Source organism: Sus scrofa, chromosome 13 (genome assembly GCF_054392235.1).
Source record: "Sus scrofa isolate SSC_HxYL_T2T_F1_AM1 chromosome 13, Sscrofa_HxYL_maternal_Yorkshire_Landrace_v2.0, whole genome shotgun sequence".
NCBI lineage: Eukaryota > Metazoa > Chordata > Mammalia > Artiodactyla > Suidae > Sus > Sus scrofa.
The window spans coordinates 56,525,876-56,553,623 of NC_139395.1; the positions used below are offsets into that span (position 1 = coordinate 56,525,876).

General features: G+C 39.7%; 1 protein-coding gene across 34 annotated transcripts in view; it reads right to left on the reverse strand.

Moving 5' to 3' along the window:
- Positions 1-27,748, reverse strand: part of FHIT (fragile histidine triad diadenosine triphosphatase) — a 1,441,601-nt gene that overhangs the window by 245,832 nt on the left and 1,168,021 nt on the right. For 16 of the 34 annotated variants that reach the window (XM_021070759.2, XM_084988796.1, XM_021070758.2 and 13 more), the window contains one exon: positions 11,457-11,557. The exons of the other annotated variants lie outside the window; for them this stretch is intronic. In XM_021070759.2, the coding sequence (XP_020926418.1) occupies positions 11,457-11,557 (101 nt within the window). The remainder of the gene's footprint in view (positions 1-11,456; positions 11,558-27,748) is intronic. 34 annotated transcript variants of the gene reach the window in all.

The following is a 27,748-nucleotide window of genomic DNA, read 5'->3' on the forward strand; positions in this document are numbered from 1 at the left end:
TTTAAAGAAATAAAAGGTATTTAAAAGAAATACCTCTTCGTTTGATACCTGCAAACACTGCCAATTAGGAGGTCAGGGTAGAGGGGATCAGAAAAATCTACATCAAAATATGCCACTTTGGCATATTAATTATTTTGACTGAAAGCAATGGAAAAATAGCACATACAGGAAAGTCTCTCCAACTGCCCCCTTTTACTGAAAAACAGAGCATAACTTTCCAGTATCCACCTTATACCAGGAAAGAGACAACATTCTTATCACCAGGAGTTGGTGCTGAATTGGGTCTATTCAAACAAACCTACCAAAAAACATCTTCCACTGTTTTCCCCCATATATTTCCTGGTCACCTTTCCATAATTTACCACACCTAGCAGGAACTCCATTTTCCTCCATCCTGTCATGTCTCTATAATTTATTGTTTTTATTAAAATGGTTTATCAGCTTTTAATGGTGTATCTGCTTCTTCAGGTCTTCATTTTATATACAGATAAAAGCCTCATATCTGTAAAAACATTAACATCAAATAAAGTTTGAATGTTTTCCCCCTGTTGATTTTTTTTTTTTTTCAGCTTAATTGTCAGGCCCAGACACAGAATTTTAGAGGGCAGAAGAAAAGTCTTTCTTCTTCTTCCACAGTTTATGACTGCCCACCATAAAACTGTATCAAGCTAAGTTTCTTGAAAAAAACTCAGACGGAATCATTCTTTCCAAAAGCAAACAGAGAAGAATGAAAAAGGCCCACGGTCTTAAGATAATTGAGCAGTTCTCAGCGTGAAGAAATAGTCCAAACAAAACTCAGTGACATTCCAGTTTTAGAAGGATGGAAGAGAAAGACTAGATATACAAAAAATATTGAAAATCTTCTCTCCAACCCCCCTCATTGTTTGTTCTACTGTTGTTACTTTCCAAAGAATTATTCCATCCACCATACCACCGAGATGGCTGTGACTGAATCCCCCTCAGAGCACAAAGGACTCTGGGTAGAGGAAAGTAGTATAATATATACATCGTTCTGAAACTCCGTGAAAATGTTCTTCATACCAGCTGCTTCTGGTGGTGACCCAGACCACCATTCACCTGGTATGAATGAGCTTGGCTGTGAACAAAGTTGAGAACTACAACTAAGGATGATCTATTAGTTCATCCTGTTTGTCTCATGGGGCAAAAGCAGAACTGTTTCTCTGGAGAATTTTCTCGGTGTTCCAAGTTTAACTTGAAGTCACATTCAAAATCTTGTGACTTTCCTCTTTCCTGCAGTCCACCACTAATTAGTGTTTTAACACTTCAAGGACAATGCTACCCACCATGGATGCAAACTGTATTTACATACAGCATCTCCCAGTTTCATAAGGCAAGCTCATTTCCAAGCATTATTTGTTTTCATAAACTCGATCTATGATGACTCTTTCCTCACTGCCTTTAATTAATAAGGAAGGCTTAGTATGCACTTTTCCCCCCCATCAATCTGGCACTAAAAATGCTGAATTGCTTTTGTAGTAATTTCAAAGAAGAGTTTGGGGCTATTAGAAGAAATTCACATCAGGCGTTTCTCTCCATGGCCTACTTAGATTTTTCAAAGTGAAGGAATGGTTTCAAGGAAAATGAAAATCTTGGGGTACAAGGGAAGTCTGCCCCATCTAAAGTCCTATTTTTCGATTTTTGACACAAAGACGCTGTATGGTGCATTTTAATAATGTAACTTGAAATATATTTTGAAAGAGGGGACGAGTTGTAATCTGACCCAAGACAGAACAATGCCTCACTCAGATTCTTGAACGAATATCTGACTATAGGAGCCCTGCTCTTTTGTCTCCTCGGTGATTATTTCATACATTTGGGAGGTTTATAAGGGATGTGTGCATGCGCTTTTCAAGTAAAAAGGTGTGAGGCTCTGACTCTTCCTGGAAAGAAACGGAGAATACGAAATTAACAGGTAGCCTCCAATACTGAACCAGAGACCCTTCAGGTCACCTTCAGTGCTAAACATTCCAAAGTTACCTTCATTAAAAATGCAGACAGCTTGAGAACAGATTTGACTTTACCTTTTAAAAGGAGAATTAAAAATTTAAGAAGCTTCATGAATTTCTCTCCCATCTTCTTATTCTTTGGTATTTTTTCTATCCCTTATGCCCAGATAAAATCTCTTGTTCATTCATACAGAACTTGATCAAGTAAAAATGTGCAGTTGTTCTTTCTTAAATAAATTGACTCTAATCACAATATTATATCACAACAGCTCTCATTCACTTGAGCCATGTGGTGATGAGGCGGTGGTGATGAGGCAGTGGGGATTCACATGGCCTCATTCTTCTGAGCATCCAGTCTACAGGAGAAGATGAATTTTAATCAAATAATCGCCCACATGCATTAGGGTTTCAAGCTTAGATAAAGACCATGAAATAAAGGAGAAAACATCTGAGAGTGTGGTACTGAAGTGAAGATCTTCAATATGAGTAGGGGGTTAGGAAGCAGGAATAAGACAAGCCCTCCAGGATGGGGGAATGGTATGTATATGGGCCATAGCGCAGGAGGGTATGGGGATAAAGTCCTAACAAAAAAGGGTTAAGGGTATTAGGAGGCTACTTTGTGACAGATTCTTTTACCTACACTGGCAGCATGCACAATTTCAGGTCTGTGATTATGAATGAATGCACTGAGCATTCTCTAGATTGTTCCTACTGAGTGGCAGTTAGGGGTGGGTGTGATGGAGAGGGTCTGGCGTAGGCCCTTTACATAGACGTTAAGAAGGTTCTGAGCAGATGAGTGGATCTGAAGTACCTGGGACTCTGAGAAAGTAGATAAATGGTTATTTTTCTCTGCCTTCCAGTGGCTTCCATTTAGGAAAGGCCAACATGTTCTAATATTCTCTCATTTCCCCTTGGCTCCCAGTCTAGTAGATGGTGTTATTACAGGAGGACATCATAAACTCTGATTCCCTGGACACCTTTGAGAATATAGGAGACATCTCTCTTACTAGGACAGGCTGGCAGCAGAGGGAAGAAAGGGCTGACTCTTGCACAAAGAACTCTAATCCCAAGCTTCCTCACCAGCACCTGGGAAATGAAGTAAAGCTTGCTCTTCGGTTCTGCTTAGGGCGAGACACTGGTTTTTCTCATCAGGGTTAATTTTACTTCATCACAAAAGAGTTTCTCTGATTCTGGGAAGATAGGAATCTTTCCTAATAACTAGCTCACCTGGCATTTTGGTCTCTCAGAGCTGGACCTTGGGGATCTGAAATATACAGTATAAAGGAACTTCTAAAAAAAAAAAAAGGTATATCCCTCAATAACCTAGAGATAAACAAAAGGAAGAGAAATGTATCTGCACTGAGTGTGGTATCTTCATAGCATGTCATGCTTGTGGCACATGGGACTTCCCACTGCCATCCTTAACTTTCTCCCACTCTGAATTTTCACACAGCTTTGTTTTCTACAAGTTGTGTCCAGTTTCCCAAATACCATTATATCAACATGACGTGTTCTGCTCCACAAACATCAGAGAAAGGCAGAAAGACAGACAACCGAGGGTTTCCTTCTGTTGGCAGGGTCTTCCTTGAATAGAAAACTCGTTTATCTCAAGGACAAGGTGGAGGAAGGATTAGAAAATGGATGAACCAGAAAACCTTAGCAAAGCTGTGTTTCTATGCTGTTGTTTTTAACCTTCAGTGGGAATAATAAATCCTCCTATTTTACGAAGGCTTTGTTTTGTGGTAGTTTCAAAAAAAGCCATCGGCCAAAATATCAATTTAACCATGGATGATTTCCATTTCTGCCTTTATATTTTTCTGTCATTTCCAAAAGGTCTGCAATGAACAAGACATATCTTTGAAATTGAAAAGAAACTATAAAAAGCCTCCAAATGAGATCTCTGCTATCGGGGAGATATTTGGTGTTATAAGGGAAGGTACATATATTGCCAGGTCACCTGGGTTGGTTTGGTAGGAATGATTTCGAATTCTATTTCCTGTGGGTTTTCATCAGTTACTAGTTTATTTAAGTCAGCTCTTCAATGAAAACATGCAGAATCTTAAAATACTTTTAGATAAAGTATATTGTTCCATATTAAGTAGGCAGTCAGCGTTTCAAATTATACGCAAGCATATGAGGGGAACAAGCTCTGACTCACCAGATCTCAATCTGCTTTAAAAACTGCTTACACCTCAACTTTCCTCCCTAATTAGAGCATTTTATCTTTGTGAGCCTTTACCATGACCGCACCGTGATAACTCTTGGCTAATATTCTGTGAAGAAATCATTACTAATAATCCATGCCAGTCCAAAGCAGATAGAGCAACGTGAGCAAAGAACTAGGCTGGTATCGCATGACTCAATGGCCACTTGGGAAAAAACAATGGAAGGTTTTTTTTTTGTTTGTTTGTTTTGTTTTTTTAACCAAAATGATTTAAGAAATGACACCATGTGCTCTACTGGCATATGAAAACAGCAGCAAGACTACTGGCTTACCTTCATTTTAAAAATAGTTGTTATAGAGCTTTAGCCATAAATCAAGAACAAAAGATTTCAGGATATAATTTTTCACAAAAGAAATGTAAACGTAGAGTAGTGTTGAAAGGAGTTTGGAGCTAAATAGAGGTTTGTTGTTGTTGTTTTCTTTTTAGGACTGCACCTGTGGAATATGGAAGTTCCCAGGCTAGGGGTCAAATCGGAGCTGCAGTTGCAGGCCTACACTGCAGCCACAGCAACAATGGATCTGAGTCACATCTACAACCTATGTCACAGCTTGCAGGCTTTAACCCACTGAGCAAGACCAGGCTTTAACCCACTGAGCAAGACCAGGGATTGAACTCATATCCTCAGGGACACTATGTCGGATTCTTAACCCTCTGAGCCACAACGGGAATTCCTGATAGAGTTACTGAATGTATTTTCCAGGTGTCTTTCCTAGAAATAATCCTTCTAATAATCAGGATGATCTATTTTAGGTAAACTTGGGGGTTGAAAGATCTTGGCAGACTATCAGCTCCATGAGGTTAGGTACCATACCTGTTTGGTTTAACAAAATGTGTATACAGAATGCCAGGCTGTGTGTGACAGTAGAGTTACTCAGCAGGTACTCAGTAAACACTCAATACATAGATGGATGAGATGTCATAGCACTGCCTGATTTTGCAAATAATCACAGCCTTTCTGAATTTAAACAGGGTGAAATCCAACACTATACAGACTGCTAATGGTATTTTATTTTAAAAAAGGTCTAAGACCTCCCTCAGGTAAAAAGAAGTATCACCCAGTATTTGTTCTGTTTGATCTGATCTGGCCTATAATGTAAATGATCCTGATAGAAATCTAGGTCCTGCAGGGACTTAGCACAATCCTTTAGCAAATGGGACCTTGAATTTAACTCATATTTATCGCTTCCTTATTGACATTCACATGCCTCACCCTGGTTTGTATTATAATCTCAAGCAGGTAGATATCTTAGTATCCAAGCTGTCAGGCTCATCCAATATATTGCTCTCTTGTTATTCTGTAGGAAGTAACTTTCCTTTCATCTCAGTCTCTCCCTCATTATTTCAGGGGTTCCTGAATGCTTTTTGAATTAAATTCAGACAACATACCCTGGATTTTGACTATCTTTATGAATAGACTCCAAACAAGCTAATGAGGTATTCAGTTCCGTGCTGCTCCTCACACGGATATGTCAGCCAAGAAGCTCAACTCACTACTGCCATTTCCATTCCTAGGCTAATGCCTACCCCTTTCCTTTATAACTGATGTAGAGAAAGAAGAACACATAGAGAGGGAGACAGAAACACTGGGTCCTGAGAGCAATGAGTCCCTGGATCAAGCCAAACCTGAAGTCAGAAATTTCACTTGGACACTTTAATTATGACACAATAAATCCTCCATTTATTTTAGCCAGTTCAGATATCCTGTCACTTGCAAATGACAGTGTCATAACACATGCCAGGAGAAGGAGATGGGGGAAAGGGGAAAAATGGAAAGGAAGGAAAAGGAGGCAGAAAAAGGCAACAATGAAAGATTTGTCCAAGGTCATAAGACTAACTGGTATGGGATAAAAATACAGAGCATGAAAATGAGAGTTCACTGTTCTTTTCCCTGCTACTCCCCTACAAAAATTAGTACTATTATTCGTTTCTACACATAGTTACTTTGAGGCTAAACAAATGAGAACTGGCCTGCCATTAAGTCCCCACAAATACAAGGCATCCATCAGCCTCAAGTGACTTGTATTCTGTTTTCCTGGCGTTGTACATTTAAGAATCACTTTCATAATTAAGCTTCCCAAGGGGAATCCAGATGCCAGTTTTAATTTAAAGCAATACCAATGCTAAAATCAATCTGTAGAATATTTCAATTGGTTCAATGGATGTTGTCTCCACTAAAACCAAATTATTTCCCTACTAATCCTTCTTTTTAAGTATGTAACAAGACTGATGAGGATTTTCAGGAAGCTGCTACAAAGGCTTTATTCCCAGGGACTGGATCAAAAAGCCAGTGATCAAAACATTAGGTAAAATCTAATATCTCATCCTTGAATGCACAGCCCCTGAGTTGTATTAAACACTTATTAGAGATTTTACGTAGACTATGTTGCTGTACACCTCCCCATATTCTCTATCCTCCAAATGGTTTCATAATGCTTTATGTGGAGCACAGCAGAAGTGAAGCACCAGATGCAGATGTTATCTGTGCAACAGACATTGACAGCAGCTTAGTCAAAGGACAGAAGGAACATGTGAAAATCACCACCGCAAGTTGTCAATCATGTTGGCAATAAAGATCTGCACCCCAAATACGACAAGGACTGAGTGTATTTCTGCATGCAGGGATGATGAGTCTGCCTTACAATTACTAACTTCATTCAACCGGATGCTGTGTTTCCTTAAAGACTGTATTAAAGGATTCCACTTATAAGAAGTCCACGCTAGTCACCAAGTGACAACTTGCTAAAAACTGAAAACAAGCAAACATGTTCAATCCTACCAGTGCCTGATGCCTCTAATGTTTCATACAGGCAATTCACTATCCTCTCTTTTTTTAAATCTCCTTTTAAATATTTATTTTTATTTATTCATTCCTTTGGGTGCCACCCACAACAATGGGAAGTTGTCTGGCCAGGTTCTGATCTCCCAACACAGCTCTTACCAGAGCCACAGCAGTGACAGACATAGACTCTTAAGAAAGGCAGCCACGAGGGAACTCCCTGAGAGCTTTCTTAATTTATTTTGTATGAATTTTATTACATTTATAGTTGTACAATGATCATCACAACCCAATTTTATAGCATCTCTCCTCTCCTTTTCTTACAAAATAGCTTCACTGAGAGAGAAGGTTCTCATATCCGGGAACTTCCTTAACCATCTGAATCCACAGTCCTTACTTTTTATCTTGAACTTACTGCTTGGTCCTTATGACACACTGCCTTCGTATTTCCTCGTGTTTTGGGGTATATGCGTATGTTTCTTATCCTCCCTACAGAATTGCAAAGCCCTGGGAGAGTGGTACTGCGTCTTATAGAGCTTCTAAATCTAAAGCTAAATTCCAAAGTACATAATCAATAATGTGTTGGTTTTTATAATGTTCCTTTAGGCTGGCAGTTGATCATTTTTTTAAATATAAAATTGGTAATATGTGGGATGTATTTAAAAAGTGAAGTGAATATTCTAAAACAGTATCAATGTAAGCATGGAAAGCATTTTTGATTTGAGAGGCTTTTACTTACGCTGTGAAAGGAGTAATTTATGGCATCTCAAACACCAGTTTACAAAGGTTCCCCTACCTTCCAAACTGAGAAAAGGTATCCTAAAATAAAGAGTCCTCTCTGTAAGGAAAACTTTCAGATTCCATTCTCCTCTGCCACAGACAATGAAATGTGGCGTAAAAGCTATTGTTGGGATCTGAGCTTATTCGCCACATTCTGATGAGGCTGGGGCTACAGAAACCAGGCTGTGTGAGTGCATTCAGTTGGACTCTTCCAATATTTTCTCAGTAAATGAGATGTCACAGGTCTGGGTTTCTGTTTGGCTGTGTCTCTGACTGAATTCTAGCTCTTCAGCAAGTCACTTTTTTCCCTTTGAGCCACAGTCACCTCGCCTTTCAAATGAAGACAAAATTTACACATCACGCAATGTCAAAAACATAAAAACAACATTGAGAGTATGAATAATTCAATGATAATAGCTATCATTCTGAGGCTTACCTACATGCTAGGCACTGTGATAAAAGTCCTATACATCTCTTATCTCTTCTGATCCTCAGAACAATTTTACAAAGCCAGGTGCTATCATTACCTCCCTTTAACAGATGAAATAAGTGAAGATCAGAGATGTTAAACAACTTGCCTAACATCACACAGTTAGTAAGGAATAGAGCCAGGATCTGAATCGTGGCGTTCTGGTTCCAAAGCCTTACCCCCTATGTTATTCTGCTTCACACAAGTAATTCAAATTCTGTGATGTGAAGCACTTCATAAACTGTAAATGAGTAAAAAAAAAAAAAAAGTAAAATATTATTAATGCAAATAGATGCTCATTGTGCTATTCAAAAGGTGAGCTAAACATCAATTCCTTTAGTGAAAGCTCATACACTTCTCTCAGTAATACTGACAAGCCACTGTCAGAGAAACAGACTTGAATAGCACATCATCACAAAAGAAGTTCCACTGACATCATTTCAACCAAAGAACTTATTCTTCCCTGGAGTTTTTTTTTTTTTAAAAAACAAAAAACAAAAAACAATCCCATGCTTCATCTGACAAGAGGAACAAATTCTTGCAGCTCTGGCAATACAAAGCCTCTGAAAAACAGGTTAAGGGAGGTGCTTCCACTGCAAATCAAAAACTAGTCCAGCAGGAATCTCACAGAGGGATTCATGCCAAAATGCCAGCTCCTACCTGCAAGTAAAACACCAGCCCCAAGCATCCTTCCATAAAGCCTTGTGGTTCCAAACAAGAGCCCCAAGAGATGCAAGGGGCTGGGCCCTGATGAAGCAGAGCATTGCTGGTCCAGGCTCCAAGGGTCAACAGTGAAGCTCACAAAGGAATGGGCTCCTTTCCAATCCTCCCTTCAACTCCTTTACTCAGTAAGTGACTCTGACACCACACCTGTTTTCGTACTAGCCTGGAAGCCTCCACAGCACAGCAGATGGCAGAGTGTTTGCAGAATGAATGTTCTCAAGGGTCAGCCTAGCGAAATGGCTACAGGGGAGAGGGACACGGTGGAACAGGAGGGGCTGCAGGGACCCTGTCCCCGGGGAGCAGCACAGCCATCAATCCCAGACTTTGCTGGGAAAGCTTCCCACCCTAGAAGGGCTGAGTAAATCTGAGCTCTGAGTGTTCCCATCTCTGCTCTTACTTCTTTTTTATTTTTATTTATTTTTTCTTTTTTTGGCTGCACCCACAGACTATGTAAATTCCCAGGCCAGGAGGATCCTAGCAAGAGCTGCGACCTAGGCCACAGCTACAGCAATGTGGGATCTTTAACCCACTGTGCTGGGCCAGGGGTCAAACCCACATCTCCACAGAGACCAGCTGGATCATTGTTACACTACTCTGTAACAGGAACTCCACACCATGCTCTTCATTCTGACAGTCCAGGATAACAAAAATCAGTAACTGCAAGAGGAAGATACAAAGGAAATCTAGTGGGGGCATTAAGAATATGATAAAAAAAAAAAAAAAAAAAAGACACCAAATTTAAAACCTAACTTCAAACTCAATTCAAGCTAAACTCTCAACTTTGCTCTCTGAAATGTAACTTGAGAGTTAATTCTCTCAAATCTAAACTTTTTTTTTTATTTATTTTCTGTCTTTTTTTAGGGCCACACCTGCAGCATATGGAAGTTCCCAGGCTAGGGGTCAAATCGGAGCTACAGCTGCTGGCCTACACCACAGCCAACTCGGGATCTGAGCCACGTCTGCGAATGACACTGTAGCTCATGGCAAGGCCAGATCCTTAACCCACTGAGTGAGGCCAGGGACTGAACCCAGGTCCACATGAATACTAGTTAGATTTGTTACTGCTGAACCACAGCAGGAATTCCTGAAGTCTAAACTTTTAAACTTTCACATCTCAATTCCCAACTGTGAAGTTTCTAAATTGTAACTTCAGGTCAAGCGTAGTCTTTTGCAGAGGGAAGTCAAATTTAATAGCTGACCAGAGTGAGTTCCTGTGACCTGTGAACCCAATTTAAGATCATACCTAGTCTTCAGAGGTGAAGAAAATCCCCACCTCATGCTATGCAAATTTTACATCAGAATACATGTAAAAATGATAGAATAATGCTTTATCTTCACTGGGCTATGAAAGAAATAGCCACTCAGCCATCTACTGTCCATGTTTAGAAGAAGCCATGATGCAAAGAATATAACATAAAGCTTCTCAATGGAGCAAATACCCACCTCAAGGACACAAACAAACTGCACATCTGGAGGGAATATCCACTCCAGCCTTTCTCCTAGTGACACCTGGTGCATTTCACTGTTTTTAACATGAACTACTAGCTCTATATACTCAGTTCCATTTGACTAGCGAGTCAAGCTTAGGTTGCATGGAAATCAATATGATTACCATCAATAAGAATTTGGGACCCATTAACAGGGTGACTCAAGGGAACTGGGAATAAATGAAAATCCACCTGAATGCCTCTCTGAGTTAGAAGATGATCTTTGAGGGCAGGGATTATGACCCCTTGCTCTCTCCTGTCCTCATAGAAGCTTGGTCTCAATAAATAACTGGATAAATAATTGGTGAAATACAGTGTGCAAAGCACTGTGCAGTAAGTTTCCCACTCATGGCCTCCTGTATTAATTACTCACAAAATCCTAAGCAGGAGAAAGCTGTATTATTATTTCAACTTCATGCCCAAGAAAAGAAAGAGGGATAGGGTCAAACCACTTGTCTAAAGCCACACAGCTAAGAGTGAACAGAGCCACAGTGAATCTTCAGAGCAACTGATTCTTATAAGTGAGGAAAGCACTTTACAAATGAAAACCTTGTAGATGGGGAGAGTGGCTTTTTGCGACCTGCTTCAAACTTCACCTCATCAATTTAGGCTAGTAATACTAACTACTCTTAAATGCTGAGTAGAGAGGAGAATTCAGATAAGTTCAATTGAGCAGACCATGGACAATGTCAGGAGGTTAACAGACCCCTGAAATAAAATGCAACATTTTGTGTGTATCTCAATTTTTCCACAGAAAATTCCCATAGCTTTCAGACTTGAAAGATTCTATGACCCCCCCTCCAACGCTTAATGAATTACTACTTTTCATTCAATTATGCTTCTAAGTGTCACCCCCAAAGAGTCCAAAGGGCTTTAAGTGCCAGTTGTACACTTACTAGAAGGGAAATTATTAGCATGAAAGCTTGGTGGGTATTAGAAAGGAGAATGGTCAGTCTTAGCAAACAGCCTATGTGTGGAAAGAGCCCGCAGATATCATCACTTAGTTAAGAACATGAGTTCTGCACTCACTCCATTGTTGACATTTGTTCACAGTGAGAACAAAGAACAACTCTATTGAAAACCAACTGATCTTGAGGTTGGCTGTCACCAGGTTCGGTGGTCTTCAAAATCTAAAAAGGAAATAACAAATCCTACCTTGTAACAAGGCCTGTCAACAGGATCTTTATAACCATTTAATTTCCTGTGGTCTTTATCTGCAGCAAGAATACCCAGACCTGGAGTTCCCTTCATGGCCCAGCAGTTAACCAACCCGACCAGGATCCATGAGGATGCGGGTTCAATCCCTGGCCTCCCTCAGTGGGTTAAGGATTCAGCATTGCCGTGAGCTGTGGTGTAGGTCGTAGATGTGGCTTGGATCTGGTGTGGCTGTGGTTGTGGTGTAGACCAGCAGTTGTAGCTCCAATTCAACGCCTAGCCTGGGAACTTCCATATGCTGCAAGTGCAGCCCTAAAAAGCAAAAAAATAAAAAAAATAAAATAAAAATAAAAGAATACCAGAACTTAAGGCTCATCACTCGGGGAAGCCAGCCTCATGCTTAACTGACATATACCAAGAGTCTAACCTGTTCCAAGAACCGTTATAAACCACTTGCTCCTGTGCCATCTGGATAATTCCTTGCGACTCTAGGCAACATGTTTAAAACAGCAGAGACCATCTAGATGTGGGAAAGGGGTAGAAACCATGTCCTTTACACAATTAAATGCATTGATGATTCCTTACAGGGAGAAAAGCACATTTCTTTCAACTCCTACGAGGTTCCCAGAAAGGAGAGGAAGTACAGAACTAATCCAGAAGACCTACACTCCAGAGAGGAAGACAAAAAGGTAGATATTCCACTTTTGCAATGCTGAAAGAAAAAGAAAAAGAAGAGGAAGTAGAGGAAGAAGGATGAGAAGAAGAAGGAGCAGCTGCAACAGCAGAAGCAAAAGCAAACATTTCTAACTGGAGTTATCCAAAAATGGAACAAGACTGCTGGTAAAAAGTAAGCTAGCCATCACTCAAGGCATTTTAAATGGATTTTTACATGAGCGAAAACTAAGACTATAAAAACATAAAAGATGGGTGAGTACAAGATGACTGCACTAAAATACAAAGAAACCCACACATTTAGTCAGTGTGTGATCCTCTAAAGCTAGTATGTTGATGATGCTGTTGACAGAGACGAATGTGGCATTCACAAATCAACTCATCACAAACTACATGCTACTGTGTCTATTAACGTAATGACCTTGGGAGTTGACTCAGAGTCCTTCTTAACCTAATGAGCAGACTGAGTATAATCAATTAGGGTGGCGATTAAAATGATAATTTATCTAAAAAATTTCCCCCACCCTATTCCTACTACTTGCTAAGCCTCAAGAAACTGCTGGGTGATCAATATAATCCCTTGTACTACCGCACTCGCTCATGCTCAAGCTCGCTCTCTCTCTTTTAAACATTCCTATTATGGATAATTTATTAAACCTTAAATTTCTTTCCTATTTGTAAGTTTCAGCAAAATTTAGTCAGGTTTCAACACAGAGTGTCAAGGGATAATTAGGACAGTTAGCAGTAATTTATCATTCCTCCCCTGGGTTTTCAAGCTCTCGCTGACTGCCTGTAGAAATCCGTTAGCCAGTTCTACCCAGATCACTATGAAATCTCCTTTATCTTTGCACAAATTGCTTTTCTATTTGACTGAAGTGAGCTGAAACATGAATCAATCCATACTTGCAAATCTAGCCACCATTGTGCACATCATCTGACTGTGGCTGAGGCCAGGGCTTCAGATGATCTACCAGAATGGCTAAGGAGCCATGATGATGCTTTTTTCCAACCTGCTATGGGTTAGAAATGTAAACCAGGCAGTCTGAGTTTAGGTGAGATCTTCAGAAAATATGCACAGGAATCTATGGCCAGGTCAACAGTATATTTTACAGAGCAAATATTGTTTTGCACGTAGTCTTCCAACAGTGAAAAGCCTGAAGAAGGCAGAGACAACAGCTTGTACTACTTCCATGGAAGAGAAGGATTTTATTAAGCCTGAAGTGAAAAGGGCGGACCTTGTGTTCTCTAGAGAGACTCATTTACTAGATGGTGAAAAATGAATGCTCTGGGTAATTTCATTTCAAATTGATTTATTTCTAAATGGGGGAAAATTGACACTTGGTGAAGAAAGTAAAAAGCAAGTCTCTGAGAAGAGCCAGCTAGTCTCAGGTATAACCCAATTATTTGAGCACTGGAAATAAGGACACAGAAGGCAGGGTGCAAGGTCACCCAGGAAAGGCCTTCTTAGCAATGAATACCTTCCTTTCCCCTTCCCGACAGACTCTCAGAAAAGTATAAACTGACCCATATTTCCAGTTTATTTGTGACACCTAAAACCTAATCAAAGTTCACTTTCAAAAAAATCTAATAGTTGTTCTCAATTAGATTGCACAGCAAATTAAATCATAAATTTCTCTATTTTAGCCCTGGTTGTCACATTCCTAAAATACAGCTTTCCTCCCTCTGGCACTTTATTTAAATCTCTGAGGCTAGGCTTGAAAGCAAGTTATGGATTTGATAATTTGCTAATGTGGCCACAGTAATTGTTTTGAGCCCTGTTTATGATTTTATTGGCTCTTACAACAATCAATAATAATCCATCGATGTCCCTGACTCTGGGGTTTTCTCACCGTCGACAAATGGGGCAGTGGATTCATTTTTAATGTACTTACTTAGCACGCCTTCCCTGAGAGAGACCTGCATATATTAATAAAGGCCAAGAAATGAATGGCAGCAGTGCACATACCTTACCTTGAAGAAGAAGCTGCAGGATAATATTTAATGTGAAAAAGAAGGGGAAGAATAGACTAACAGGGCCCATTTTGTCTAGCACCACCATCATTAAAGTTAATGGAATTACCCTGTGGTCATGCACCAAAGGGAGCCTTTTGGAAGTTAAGCTCTTCTAGGGCCATTGATTCGCAGACTTTCACACCAAGATCCCCATTGGCATGTGATAAGTATTACAGATACGCAGAAACTCTTTACAGATTGTTTACTTAAACTGCCAGTTAAGCATCTAAAGGAGTAAAAATAACTGAATATTTTAGCCTGGATGACTGAGTCAAGGATGTTTTCCACTGGAAGCAGCAGAAAGTTCAATTCTTCCTGGATGAAACAATAGGAGACTTCAGTGAATCACGTGACCCAAAAATCTAGATGTAGTTCAGGCTTCAGGGCTGGTTAATTCAGCAACCCAATAATGTCACCAAGGATCCAATTTCTTTCAATCTCTGCCATTTGGCCTCAGCACCTGTTTCCTTTTAAAGCGGGTTGTCCTAGGAATCCTAATGTTGCCACCAGTTGTCAGGATTACTGCTTTCTTATTTACAAGTAGTAGTAGTGAAAGCATCCCTTCCCACAAGTCCTCCAGAATGCTGGGAACAATCATTCCTAAAGCCCAGGAAATCCTATACTCCAAGGTCAGAACGAGTCATCATTATGGCAGAGAGGATTGCTTTAGGCCAGGGATGGGCAAGCTACATCCCTCTGACCAAATCCAGCCCACTACCTCCTTTAGCAAATAAAGTTTGATTGACATACAGCCACACCCATTTGTGCAAATTCATTTACGTATTTTGAACAACTGTCTTCAAGCTACAAAGGCAGTGGTATAATTGTGACAGAGACCATCTGGCCTTCAAACCCTAAAATGTTTTCTATCTGACCTTTTATGAAAAAATTTGCCAACCCCTGGATTGACCAAACAATGATAACACTGGAGCTAGAGATGGATTCAAATGCATCCTAGGAGTTCTCATCTGCCTCAGCGGTAATGAACTTGGCTAGTATCCATGAGGACATGATTTGATCCCTGGCCTTATCAGTGGGTTAAGGATCCATTGTGCCCATGAGCTGTGGCATAGGTTGAAGACCTGACTCAGATCCCATGTGGTATAGGTCAAAGACACGGCCGTGGCGTAGGCCTGCAGTTGTAGCTCCGATTTGACCCCTAGCCTGGGAACCTCCATATGCTGCAGGTACAGCCCTAAAAAGATAAAAAAACAAAAAACAAACAAACAAACAAAAAACAAATGCATCCTATCTTCTTGGTTGTTAAACAATTGTGTGTGGAGAGTATGCTGGGGAGACACAACAGCACCCAGAATAGACATGAGACCAAATTATTCAGGTTCCTAGAAAACTGGGCTTAGGAAGTTAAAAACCACATCAGTTTAGGGGACCAACCATAGTAAGCACATATGAAATTTTCTCTGCCCTTAGAATATAATCCAGACAATATCTTTAAAATAGAATTTAAACTCCCATGGTGGACTGACTGCACTTATACTTGTGGAGCCAATCGCCTGCCCGTCTCTCAAAACTTCTATTCTACCACCCCGGTCTCTACCCCAAATTCCTGCCACTTGGTCTCCCACATTCTCCTAGATGGTGCCAGGTTCATCTCCACTGATGTTTCCTCTGCACGTAATGCTGTTTCCTCCACAGCTCTTTTTTTTTTTGTCTTTTTAGGGCTGCTCCTGTGGCATATGGAGGTTCCCAGGCTAGGGATCAAGTCAGAGCTGTAGCCACCAGCCTACGCCACAGCCACAGCAACTCGGGATCTGGGCCATATTTGCAACCTACACCACAGCTCATGGCAACGCCAGATCCTTAACAAAATGTGCAAGGCCAGGGATTGAACCCACATCCTTATGAATACTAGGCGGGTTCATTGACCACTGAACTACAACGAGAATTCCTCCTCCACAGCTCTTTCACCTGGCTGGCTCACTGTCATTTCTCAGGTATCAGTTAACAGGTCACCTCTTCAGTGGGCCTTTCCTGACCACTTTACCTCTAGCAGCCACACCATCCTTATTTCCCTCCCTCAGCCATGTTACCCCCTTTCACAGCACGCTGTTACAGCCTTTTCAATACTACTCAAAATCTACAATTATTGCATTCATTCATTTGCGTGTAGAGGAAAATAGATAATAAGGTGAGAGTTGTTCCTTGGCTGCCTCTTCTCCCACTATACCCCCATGCACCTGACACATAGTAGGAACTCAACAAACACTTAATCATAGGAGGAATTATTATGAACCATACAACTTCTACAACCTACTCAGTCTTACTCTAGTATAGCCCTTGTTTCAACAACCATCCATAAAGACAGGTAAGGACTAGGCTTCATTCTTCCTGTTCTCCCAGGGACTGTGACAATACTTGGAACATTGTACACACTGGACATATATATTAAAGAACGAAAGCTACATAGCAAAGCATGAGCAGGCAGGATGCTCATTTCCAGGGAGGTGGTAACAGGATGCTCTTGGTGGTAAGAGAATTCTCATTCCCAAACATAGGTCAGAGCTGTCCCAACAGGAAGCTCATATCACACTGGGTTCCCACATACAGAGGAAGATAAAAGACCAATTTAAAGGCTACAGAGGGGGAATCAAGTGCGAAAGAGGCGAAGATACTACACAACATCCAAAGCCACTTGCCTCTCTGGGATTCTCTGAACTATCCTAGTCTCTGAGTTTCTTCCTCAAGAGTGAGTTTCATTTCTGGTCATCTGATAGCAGAGCTGAGCTCAGATTCACATTTATTCCTTCCAAGACTGGATAGTTTCCTCAAAATTATGCTGCTAGAGCCTGATTACATCTGGGAATTTATACCATTTACCACCAACAGATGAATTGAAACACAAATAAAAGGCCCTGGTGGGTTGTTTTTCAGGGCACCAGTCTAGAAGTATGATAAGAAAATATTTTTTCAGGGAATAAGTACTGATATATAGACCCTAGGATGGGAGATTTGAATGTGAACATTAGGATAAATGGATTTCACCACGAAGTAAAAGAATATTTGGTGAGTTCATTTTGCTTGCTCAATGTTGTTTATTCTTCCAAACCACTTTAGGCAAGGTCAACATCCTAAACAACTTCATGTTTATTTTTCATGTAACATCAGGAACAAGAAAAGCTTGTTTCAAGAATAAACTACAGGGGAAAGAAATGTGGGTTTTCATTACCAGAATCCAATAGTATCATCTTTATGTTGAATGAGCCCAAAAGGATGTCAAACCATCAGATTGTCCTTTCCTTATGAGATTGGGGATTAATTCAATTCAGAAGGCTTCCAGCAATTGATGTCTCTATTCTCTGATCTTGGTGAATGGGCTGCCTCTCCAGAGAGGGGATTTGCTACCAGAGCACAGGTATAGGATCAAAGCCTCATGACAGGTAAACTTAGAATTTCAAAATTACGCTTTTCAAGCACTAACATATTTCATGAAGAAATGGGGGGAGAATTTCTGTGTTTGGCCCAAGGGCCATTAGAGATTCTCACCAAACCACTATTTTTCAACCAAATGTCCTTAGGAAGAGGACATTATTCTAATACTTCCTTGTCTGTGGCTCTGCAGGTTTCTATGTCTATTATTCATTAATCTGCTTTCCATCTGACCCAGGCTCGGTCACCAAGCCCTCAGTTTTCCAGCTGCATTTTGAGTCTTGAGAATTACTTTAGTAATGGCTGTGGCATAAAGGGCAAAGAGGAGCCCCTTAAAGGAACTGAATAATTCAAGACGAATGTGGGAGTAAGAATCAGGTCTAGGTCATCTGGACCAAGAATCAAAATGGATTTAAATAAATAAATAAATAAATAAAGCAAGCAAGCAGAAGTTCCTAAATCTGGGTAACCATTAGAATCAACAGTGGACTTTCAAAAAACATTTTTACAGCCCCCCTCATCTGAGATTTGAACATAGGACGTAGATAATTAATTACATGCTAAAAATAATATAGAACGAAAAAGAATAGATAATCAGAGTCATTTCTCAACGGAAAATTCTTCTAATGGGAACCCCTGTGAAATAAAAATTATAGAGATAGCCTCCTATATTTTCTTTTAAAATGCATTTAAAATATCAATGATATCACAAAACAGAAATAATAGAATGGAAAACTGGGAACATATTAGATATGTAGTTAAAGGCCCCTGGGTACCCTGGACAGCCCATGATGCACTCCTTTTCCTTTTTTCCCTCATTCTAGGGGAATTCCAAACTTATGGTGTCCATTTCCCCTAGAAATATATAGATCCATATTTTTATACTTAGCCTATAAGTAACCTTCTTTTGTATTTGTATTTTAATATTTTTGCGGTGGGTATCGAAACAAAAGTTTGCAATATCATTTGGACTTGTTTTTGCTAAAATGTTCAGTTTCAACCAAAGCACACATTATATTTAGGCACTCTGACTCCTCATTCTATATTTAGGGTGTAGTTTATTACAAACTGCTCATCTACTGAGCCTGAACTGATCACTCATTTTTAACCAAAACTACTGAATCTTTGTCACAAGATTAACTGGGCTGAGTTTACTTATTTTTAAAAAAGTTGGCATTTTAGCGAAGATGGTTAGATGTCACAGGACTAAAATTTTGAACTTAGAATGAAGTGGTTATAGGCAGTTGGAGAATTTTATATGTTATGTCCTAGGCCTGAAACACATTCAGCAAAATAAGGACAGACAGCAGTGCCTTCAACAGTTATTTCTAAACGCGTAGTATCCCTAGCAAAATGCCAACAGTGGGTCACTGTCCTTACTGCGTCAACAGAGGTAAGAAGATGATTTTGAATAAGAATGCCTTACAATTATACAGCATTTTTGGGTCTATAAAGCACTTTGCCTTTCACAGGATATTTGACTTGACAGTGATTAAATAAAACCCCCTAACTCTGACCATCAGGTGTAAAAGACAGCCCATTTTATACCTGAAACCTGTAAAACATTGACATTAAAATTTGTGTCTGCAAAATTTGCCACATTTTTGTGTCATGGATCTCAAAATAAATTTAACAGCCAAATATACTACTTGGCTATATGTCACAGCCTCCAATTACCAAAGGAATTTGTTTGGTAGTACTAATGAAAGGTTAAACATCTAAAACATATAATTCTGCCATAAACTGACATTCAGCAATAAAGCAGCATTTAGGCTGGTTAAGCTTTACCTGTATAATAAAGTTAAAGAGGGAATCCTCTGGGTGTTTGTAGATGGAAGCCAATATTATTCTAAGCAGAGAAAAATAAAGCAAATGAACCCGGGCTGAAGGAGACCAAATATTTACAAAACCTCTCCTGGTGCATCTTTGACTATGCTAATAGGCAAGTTGTTTTAGATGATATAATGGAAAGTTTGGCTCTGTCAGAGCTGAGTTTGAATTCCAGCTCTCCTATCTATCAATTGTGGTTTTATTTTTGTTTGTTTGCTGTTTGTTTTTGTTTTGTTTGATAAGTGACTACCTCTGTAAACCTAGATTTCCCCAAGTATAAAATATTAATGCCTAGTTTTGAGGATTGTGAGGATCAAATGAAAACTGTAAAACTAACAACAAATATTTACTGAGACTGTCCTATGTGTTAAGTGTTGGGTTAAAGGCATCTACATACATTTTAATACATTTGATCTTCACAACACCCCTAGGGGTCAGAGTACCATTCAGGTCCCAATTTTGTGTAAATAGATGCTGAGGCTAGAAAAGGCTGACTTCTGAAAGAGTCATTAAAAATGATAGGTGATGGCTGTGGGAATGAAGCCAGGCCATCTGGCTCCTGAGTCCTGCCTCTTGATGACATTCCCTCTCTGCCCTCACTCTATCTCCAGCATCCCTTATGGGACCCACCTAAACTGCCTGTGAATTTGAAAGAACAGGAAAAAAGTAAATACAACTCACCAAATAGGAACAGAAGATGACTAGAACGTTTGGTTCATTTTTCTTTCAGTGTTTTGACCCAAATGGCCTCAAGTAAATTAAAATGAATGAATTAGAGATGGAAAAACCCAATGACTTGATACTTACTTAGAAGAAGGCTTGAGGGTTTAGTAGGAGAGAGGAAATTTCCCACAGGGAACAGACAAGTTCATCTTCCCTTCTCTTGCCTGAAAAGCCAGAGACCAGGGACCAAGATTTTGCCCCCAAATCACCAGGAGGGGAGGAAGAATCAGAGACATGTATCTGCCGAGGGTAAAAGGGTCCTTGGAGACATCCATTCCCACATACATACCCAAACCCATCCCCTCAGCATCAAAACTGGTTTTGCTTTATCAAAATCAGGCAAATTGGATTCACTTTCAGAGCAGATATGCAAATTGTAAGGCAATTGCATAAGATAAAAGCTACTGCATCCTGAAGATATTAATTCTTCAGTAGTAAATACATGCATTAGACATAAGCATAAGCAAGGCACTTTTCCTCATGGCTTTAATCAAAGGATAAAAGTTCTCTGGCAAAGTAGAGCTCTCTTGAAATTTCTTTCCAGATGAAAATAAAAAATACCAGTGTAGTAAAATCATTTCGATTGTTAAGGTGCTGGTTCTTCCTTTCCATACACACCAAATATTAGGAATTCTTTTGGATAGAAAGCAAGCTGCTACATGGAGATTCCACATCTCATCACTTCTTTGCTAAGTGGCTTTGCACTGGAGTCACATGTGCATGGACATCACTTACAGTACTTGTTTAAAGGCAGAGTCCTGAGTCATACATCAAACCTTCTGACTCAGCATAGAGGGAACACAGGTCTCTGTCCTACTGAAACCTACTTCAAGTAATCATGAAATACACTGTGGGCTCAGGACCACAAATAACTTGTTACCACCAAGGGGTAGGGCAGAGGTTAAAAATATCAGGGCAGAATTTTCAGGACATAGATGGACCTGGAGATTATCATACTAAGTGGAGGAGGTAAGACAGAGAAAAACATCATATGATGTCTTCGCTTATACGTGGAATCTAAAAGAATGATGCAAATGAACTTACTTACAAAACAGATACAGGCTCACAGACTTTGAAAACAAATACATGGTTACCAAAGGGGAAAGGTGAGGGGGAGGGATAAATTAAGAGTTCAGGATTAACATATACACACTGCCATATATAAAATAGATAATCAACAAGGACCTCCTGTATAGCACAGGGAAACCTACTAAATTTTCTGGAATTTTTATGGAAAAAGAACCTGAAAAAGAACAAATATATGTATATGTATACCAAATCACTTTGCTGTACACCTGACACTAACACACTGTAAATCAATTATACGCCAATAAAAGAAAAAAAAATCAGGGCAAATATTTCATGCCCCAATTAATATGGCAGATTTCTGAATTTCAAGTGGCCAATTTCATAAAAGTTCAAAGTAGTTATTCAAACTGAACGAGTGATAACATCAGAAGAAAGGCTTTTTTTTTTTTTTTTTTTTGAAGAATGTAAGCTAAGAGGCAACGTTTAATAGAGATTTCAGTGTATAATTAAGTGAACTTGGGAGGACCACAAACAATCTCAATGCCATGAACATTCTTCTAAAGTTACACCTTAGCGTGTCTTAGGGATGAGAAAATTAAGGGTAAGATTAAAATTAAGAAACATGCATAAGGTCCTGGGAACAACATGTGGTGGTCTGGGTGATCTATTCACATTTTCATGTTGGTTTCTCTTCACCATCATTCAATAAAATAGATAGAGCTTCTGCCATTTGATAAATCTTCAGAGAGGTTGAGAGGCTGGCTCAAAGTCACACAGCCAATAAATTAGCAGAGTTAATATTTCAACGGAACCTCTGACTGATATCAAAGCATATTACCTTCTGGAGTTTATTAAGGACTAAAATGTCTTCAATAAATTCGCAAATTAAAAAGGCAACAACATCTTAAAGACAGGACCAAAAAAAAACTCCTCAGTGCTCAGTGAATGGAAGAGTTTGTTGTTTGTTTGTTTTGGTTGCAACTGTGACACCTGGAAGTTCCAGGGCCAGGGATTGAACCCACACCTCAACAGTGACCCAGGCTGCTGTAGTGACAATACCAGATCCTTCACCTGCTGCACAAGGGAAATTCTTGTTTTTTAATTTTTAAATCACACTTCTTTAAAGAATTCCTTTCCCTCTTCTTCCCAAAGCAATCTGAAAAAGTAATTGCTAACGTATCAACAGTTATTAAGAGATGCTTCCCACTGCACTAATACTATAAAATTAAGTATCTAAGTAGAGGATTCAAGTACCATAAACAGAGAAGAGTGTAAGCAGGCATATTTTATAAATAGTCCTTATAAAACTCTAGATTACCTGCCTGCCATAAATCTCTCTCTTTAATATACCTAAAGCACTCTCCCACCCAAAGATGTATGGAGAAATTGCTCTAAAAGCTTACATTACACCTACTCAGTAGCATCCTTTCTAAAGGACTGAATACTGCCTTAATTATTTGGCTAGCTGGAATTACATTTTGGATTATAATTTGGGAACTTGATTAGTGACAATTCTGGCCTATGTCAGTGATGCCTGAATATGGGAGATTCCTTGTAAAAATTCCAGAAAACCTATACCCCTGAACTACACACTGGAATACAAGGAGATATTATCTGCTTTTTCCTGTTACCTGAAGCTAGAGAGTTAGAAGCATAGATTTCTAACTCTATGAACCCACCACCCAAGAGAGCCATGGTGAACAATGACAAAATACAGGTTCTCATGAAGCTAATATTCTCCAGGGACTAAAGAAAAAACATGGGCACAGGGAAGAAAAAAAAGTAACACACAAACAAATAAAAAACAGTGAAGAATGCCTTGAAGGAAATCAATTAAGGCGTGGACCAGAAAAAAAAATGCTACCATTTCAGTAAACAAAGAATGTTGCCTCTGCCATCAAGCCATGAGCCACTGCAGCCACCCCCTATGGCAAAACCTTGAAGGTAATTCAGGATGGAGAAAAATAGGATACCGGCCCTAGATAGTAAAGATGCATATCAAAGGAATGATTGTGAGAGTTCCCTTTGTTGTGCAGCTGAAAGGAATACCACTAGTATTTGCTCAGCGGGTTAGAGATTCGGTGTTACCATGAGCTGTGGTGTAGGTCACAGACGTGGCTTGGATCCCAGGCTGCTGTGGTTTTGGCATAGGCCAGCAGCTGTAGCTTTGATTTGACCCCTAGCCTGGGAACATCCACGTGCCAAAGGTGAACCCTAAAAAAAGAAAAGAATGATTGAATGAGCCAGACTCTTGCATACATAGAAGAACACTAAAATCATAAACTCAAGATGTCTGGTATTTTTGATTAGCAGTATTTGATGTTCCACTGCATTTTTTTTTTAAGCACAAGTCCCTACATATTTTGGCTCCTCCCCTCACTTTCTGGGACAGTTCCTCAGAGATATCTGAGATACTGCTTTCCAGGCTATAGTTCCAAGTAAGGTCCCTATAAAAACCTAACCCGCAACTTTCAGGCCACGTTTTGTTTGTTTGTTTGTTTGTTTTTTAAATCCACAAAGGTAAATAGGATAGGGAGTAAGGGGCTCAGGAGGACTACTTCAGATGGGAGGGATGGTCAGGGAAGGGTGATGATCTAGTCATATGTGGCTGCATGGGCACATGGTGATGTGTATATGGACATGGTGATATATAGCTGAGACCAGAAGGAATGATATCTCAGTGTTTCAGGCTATTCAAATTGCCCCAATAACCACCTGGTGGCCAGCAGTGCTGTCCTACTATTAAACCCTCAAAAAGGAGAGATAATAATCAATGGAGAAATAAGAGGTCACTTTTTAGTCTGGTATTTCCTTTTCCTGTTACAAATGCTTTACTGAGTGACCTAGACCATCCTTGTTCTTTGCAAAGCTGAACTTAAAGCCTGCAAAACAAAAAACCCATAAAGTGGCATCATGTTCAAGAAGCTCATTCAGCAGTGAACCTCCACTAACAATAACAACATTTGCTCCAGGGGAAGAGATCATTACTGGGCTTATTGCTATTGCCACCCAGCATGAGACAGAAATGGTTTAGAATCCAGGCATCAGGCAGCATACCAAGAGTCAGACACAGACGCTAAGATGAAGAAAACAGTCACTGTGCCTTCCAAGGCAGGCTGTCAAACACTGCCTCAGAATGTTCAGCTGTGTGAATTTCAAGATCTGAACTGCTCAGTCATAAGTTGTAGTTTTCAGAATGGAAGAACTGAATATTGAAGATGCAGCTTTGCTCCCCGGAGGTGCTGGCTACTGGCTTCTGTGGGTCAAGGTTACGTGGCCATCACCACCTACTATTATATCACCACAAATAGGGAGGCTGATAAATATTCTGAGAAGAATCATGGGGTGTGCTTGTTAACAGATTCCCAAGCCCCAAACTCAAAGATTCTAAAATAAGTAGTTTAGAATAAAAATAGAATCAACTTTTTTTTTAAACTAAAAGCAAAACTAATTTTCACATAGGTAGTATTAGAATTATGCTTAGATAAAAATAAATTACACAATGTTTGATATGTTTATTTGGTCTAGAAGGACAGTTTTCAAAACTTTGACATACACTAAGGTTTAGCTGTATATATAGTTGACTCTTGGAAACCTGGGGTTTAGAGGCACTGACCCTTCTGACCAGTGGAAAAATCTGTGTATAATTTATAGTTGACCTTCTGTATATGAGGTTCTGCACCTGCAAATTCAACCAATAGCTGATCTGTAGTACTATAGTATTTACTATTGAAAAACATACCTGGATAACTGGAACCTTACAGCTCAAACTGTGTTGTTCAAGGGTCAGATGTCTACACATAAATTTTTTTCTTTTAACCATTATATATTACACAAAGCATTTGACATGGCCCTGCTAATTCATATTGGGGAAATTCCATGCTTAGGTTGGAAATAATTGAAAGATATACAAAAGAAGATAATCTGATTTAATTTTTTTTATAAATTAGTGAAATAACAATGGTTGTAATGATAAGAACCACAAAAATTTAGCAGTTCCCATCGTGGCTCAGTGGTTAATGAATCCGACTAGGAACCATGAGGTTGCGGGTTTGATCCCTGGCCTTCCTCAGTGGGTTAAGGATCCCGCGTTGCCGTGAGCTGTGGTTTAGGTTGCAGACACGGCTCGGATCCCGTGTTGCTACGGCTCTGGCATAGGCCAGCAGCTACAGCTCGATTAGACCCCTAGCCTGGAAACCTCCATATGCCGCAGGAGTGGCCCTGGAAATGACAAAAAGACAAAAAAAAAAAATTATATGAGTATCATAAACTAGAAATTACACCATCATACCCACCATCAAACTAAAAAGAAAAACATTAAAAATTTGGGCCAGATAACTGAACATCAAAAACTAGTCACTACTGGAGTCAGAGAGTCTACAGCTGTAGGGCTCAGCCCTGGAGACTTGGCACTTGGAATTTTTAACTCTGTTTTATTTTGTTAGTATTTTTAATTGAGATATATCATTCAAGATAAACTTTACCATTGTAAAATATATGATTCAGTGGCTTTAAAAATATTCATAATGTTACACAACCATCACCACCATCTAATTCTACATTTTTATCACTCCAGTAAGAAACTCTTACCCATTAGTAGTCAGTTCCCATTTCCTTCTTCCTCCAGCCCCTGGAAACCATTAATCTACTTTTTCTGTCTAGTTGATGCCTGTCTGTCCAGGAATTTTTTTTTTTTTTTTTTTTTTTTGGCTTTTTAGGGCTGCACCCATGGCATATGGAGGTTCCCAGGCCATTGGTTGAATTGGAGCTGTAGTTGCTGGCCTATGCCACAGCCACAGCCACAGCAATGCCAGATCCCAGCCACCACGTCTGTGACCTACACCACAGCTCACAACGCTGGATCCTTAACCCACTGAGTGATGCCAGGGATCAAACCTGCATCCTCATGAATGCTAGTCAGATTTGTTTCCACTGAGCCAAGATGGGAACTCCTATCTGGGAAATATTTTAATGCCCCATTCAGAATTCTTAAATTTTGAGATCATTGAACCTACATACACATAAAATTTTAGATATGTTTAACTTGCACATGTTATCAATCTGTGCACTCCCTTTGGGGTTTGGCATCCTCCCACGTTATGAGCTATGCCTCTGCAGCATTATTGTCAATATGTGAAGGAATTCTATCAAATAATGCATAAAGCACCTGACTAATTTGGTGTTGCTGGAACTTACATTTGAATATTGATTTTTTTTTTTGCCACACCCAAAGCATATGAAAGTTCCTGGGCCAGGGATCGAATCTGAGCTGCACCTGCAACTTATGCCACAGCTGCGGCAACACCAGATCCCATAACCCACTGTTCTGGGCTGAGATCCACCCCGTGTTGCCACAGAGATGACGTTGGATCCTTAATCTGCTGTGCCACAGCGGACACTCCCATGAAGATTGCTTTTTAAAAAAGAATGGTAACTAGGTTTACACATTTGTGTTTTGTATTTCAAGAAACAACTTCAAAACAAAGCTATTCATATTATACTTTCTTCGACATTTCCACAATTAGAAGCCTGGAGGTAGAAAAAGCTGCAAGTCTCCTCTGTCCTTAATACATTGTGTGTCTAGAGCAAGACTAGCTCTTTTTATCATAAGGAATTTGGTGGCAGGCCCTATAGGACATTCACTCCTCAAAAGTACTTCCCAGAGATTCTATTTTAAAAGCCCCACAGCAGCTGTGGTAAACATTAAAGCCATATGCAGACTAATATCAAAAGAGGATTATGTTTACCTGGCATTATTTGGTACCAAGCATTACCTTATTTGCTCACAGCCAGTCTCAAAGCCTAAAACCTTATTTTGCAAAGTATAACATTAGCACCTCAGTTAGACTTCCTTCTGATTTCTAGTACTGAGAAAGAAAAAAAAAAAAAAAAAACCTTTTCTGTGATTTAGGCATGGGGACTAACTGCATAGGAATTTGCACTGATATGAAGGGGGCAGAAACTTAGCTTCAGAATCAGCCAGTATTTTATTGTTTTATTTTACTTTATTAGGGAAGCAGAGACTCTCCTAGTAAATCTCCCTTCTTTCTTAGAGCACACTTAAAACCCCATTCTTGAGCTACACTGACTCATTAGGTTGAACTTTGGTGTTAAGTATAAAGAGAGGGAAAGAGTATGTGTGTGGGTGGAGAGGAGGAGAAGAGATGAAGCACAGGGTAAGGAATGAGGACAGAACTTGGGGCCACCATGTCAGACCACATTGGTGAGCTCTCCACTCAACAATGGTGAAGCAAAAATAGATGGTGTAGAGAACCAGAAGGCTGTCAGAGGCTCAGGCGTAAAAGAGGACCCACCAGTTCACACACAGCACACATACGGTTCCCCAGACACTACCTCCCATGCACTCCTTAGACTTCAGATTCTGTTTGAGGACTCCATGATTTAGTTTCTGATTCAGCATTTGCACAGTAGTAATTTTACTACAAAAGTTAAATGTCTTGTAAACTAATGGGAAACATATCGCTTGGCAAAGTTTACAATGTCAGGATTTA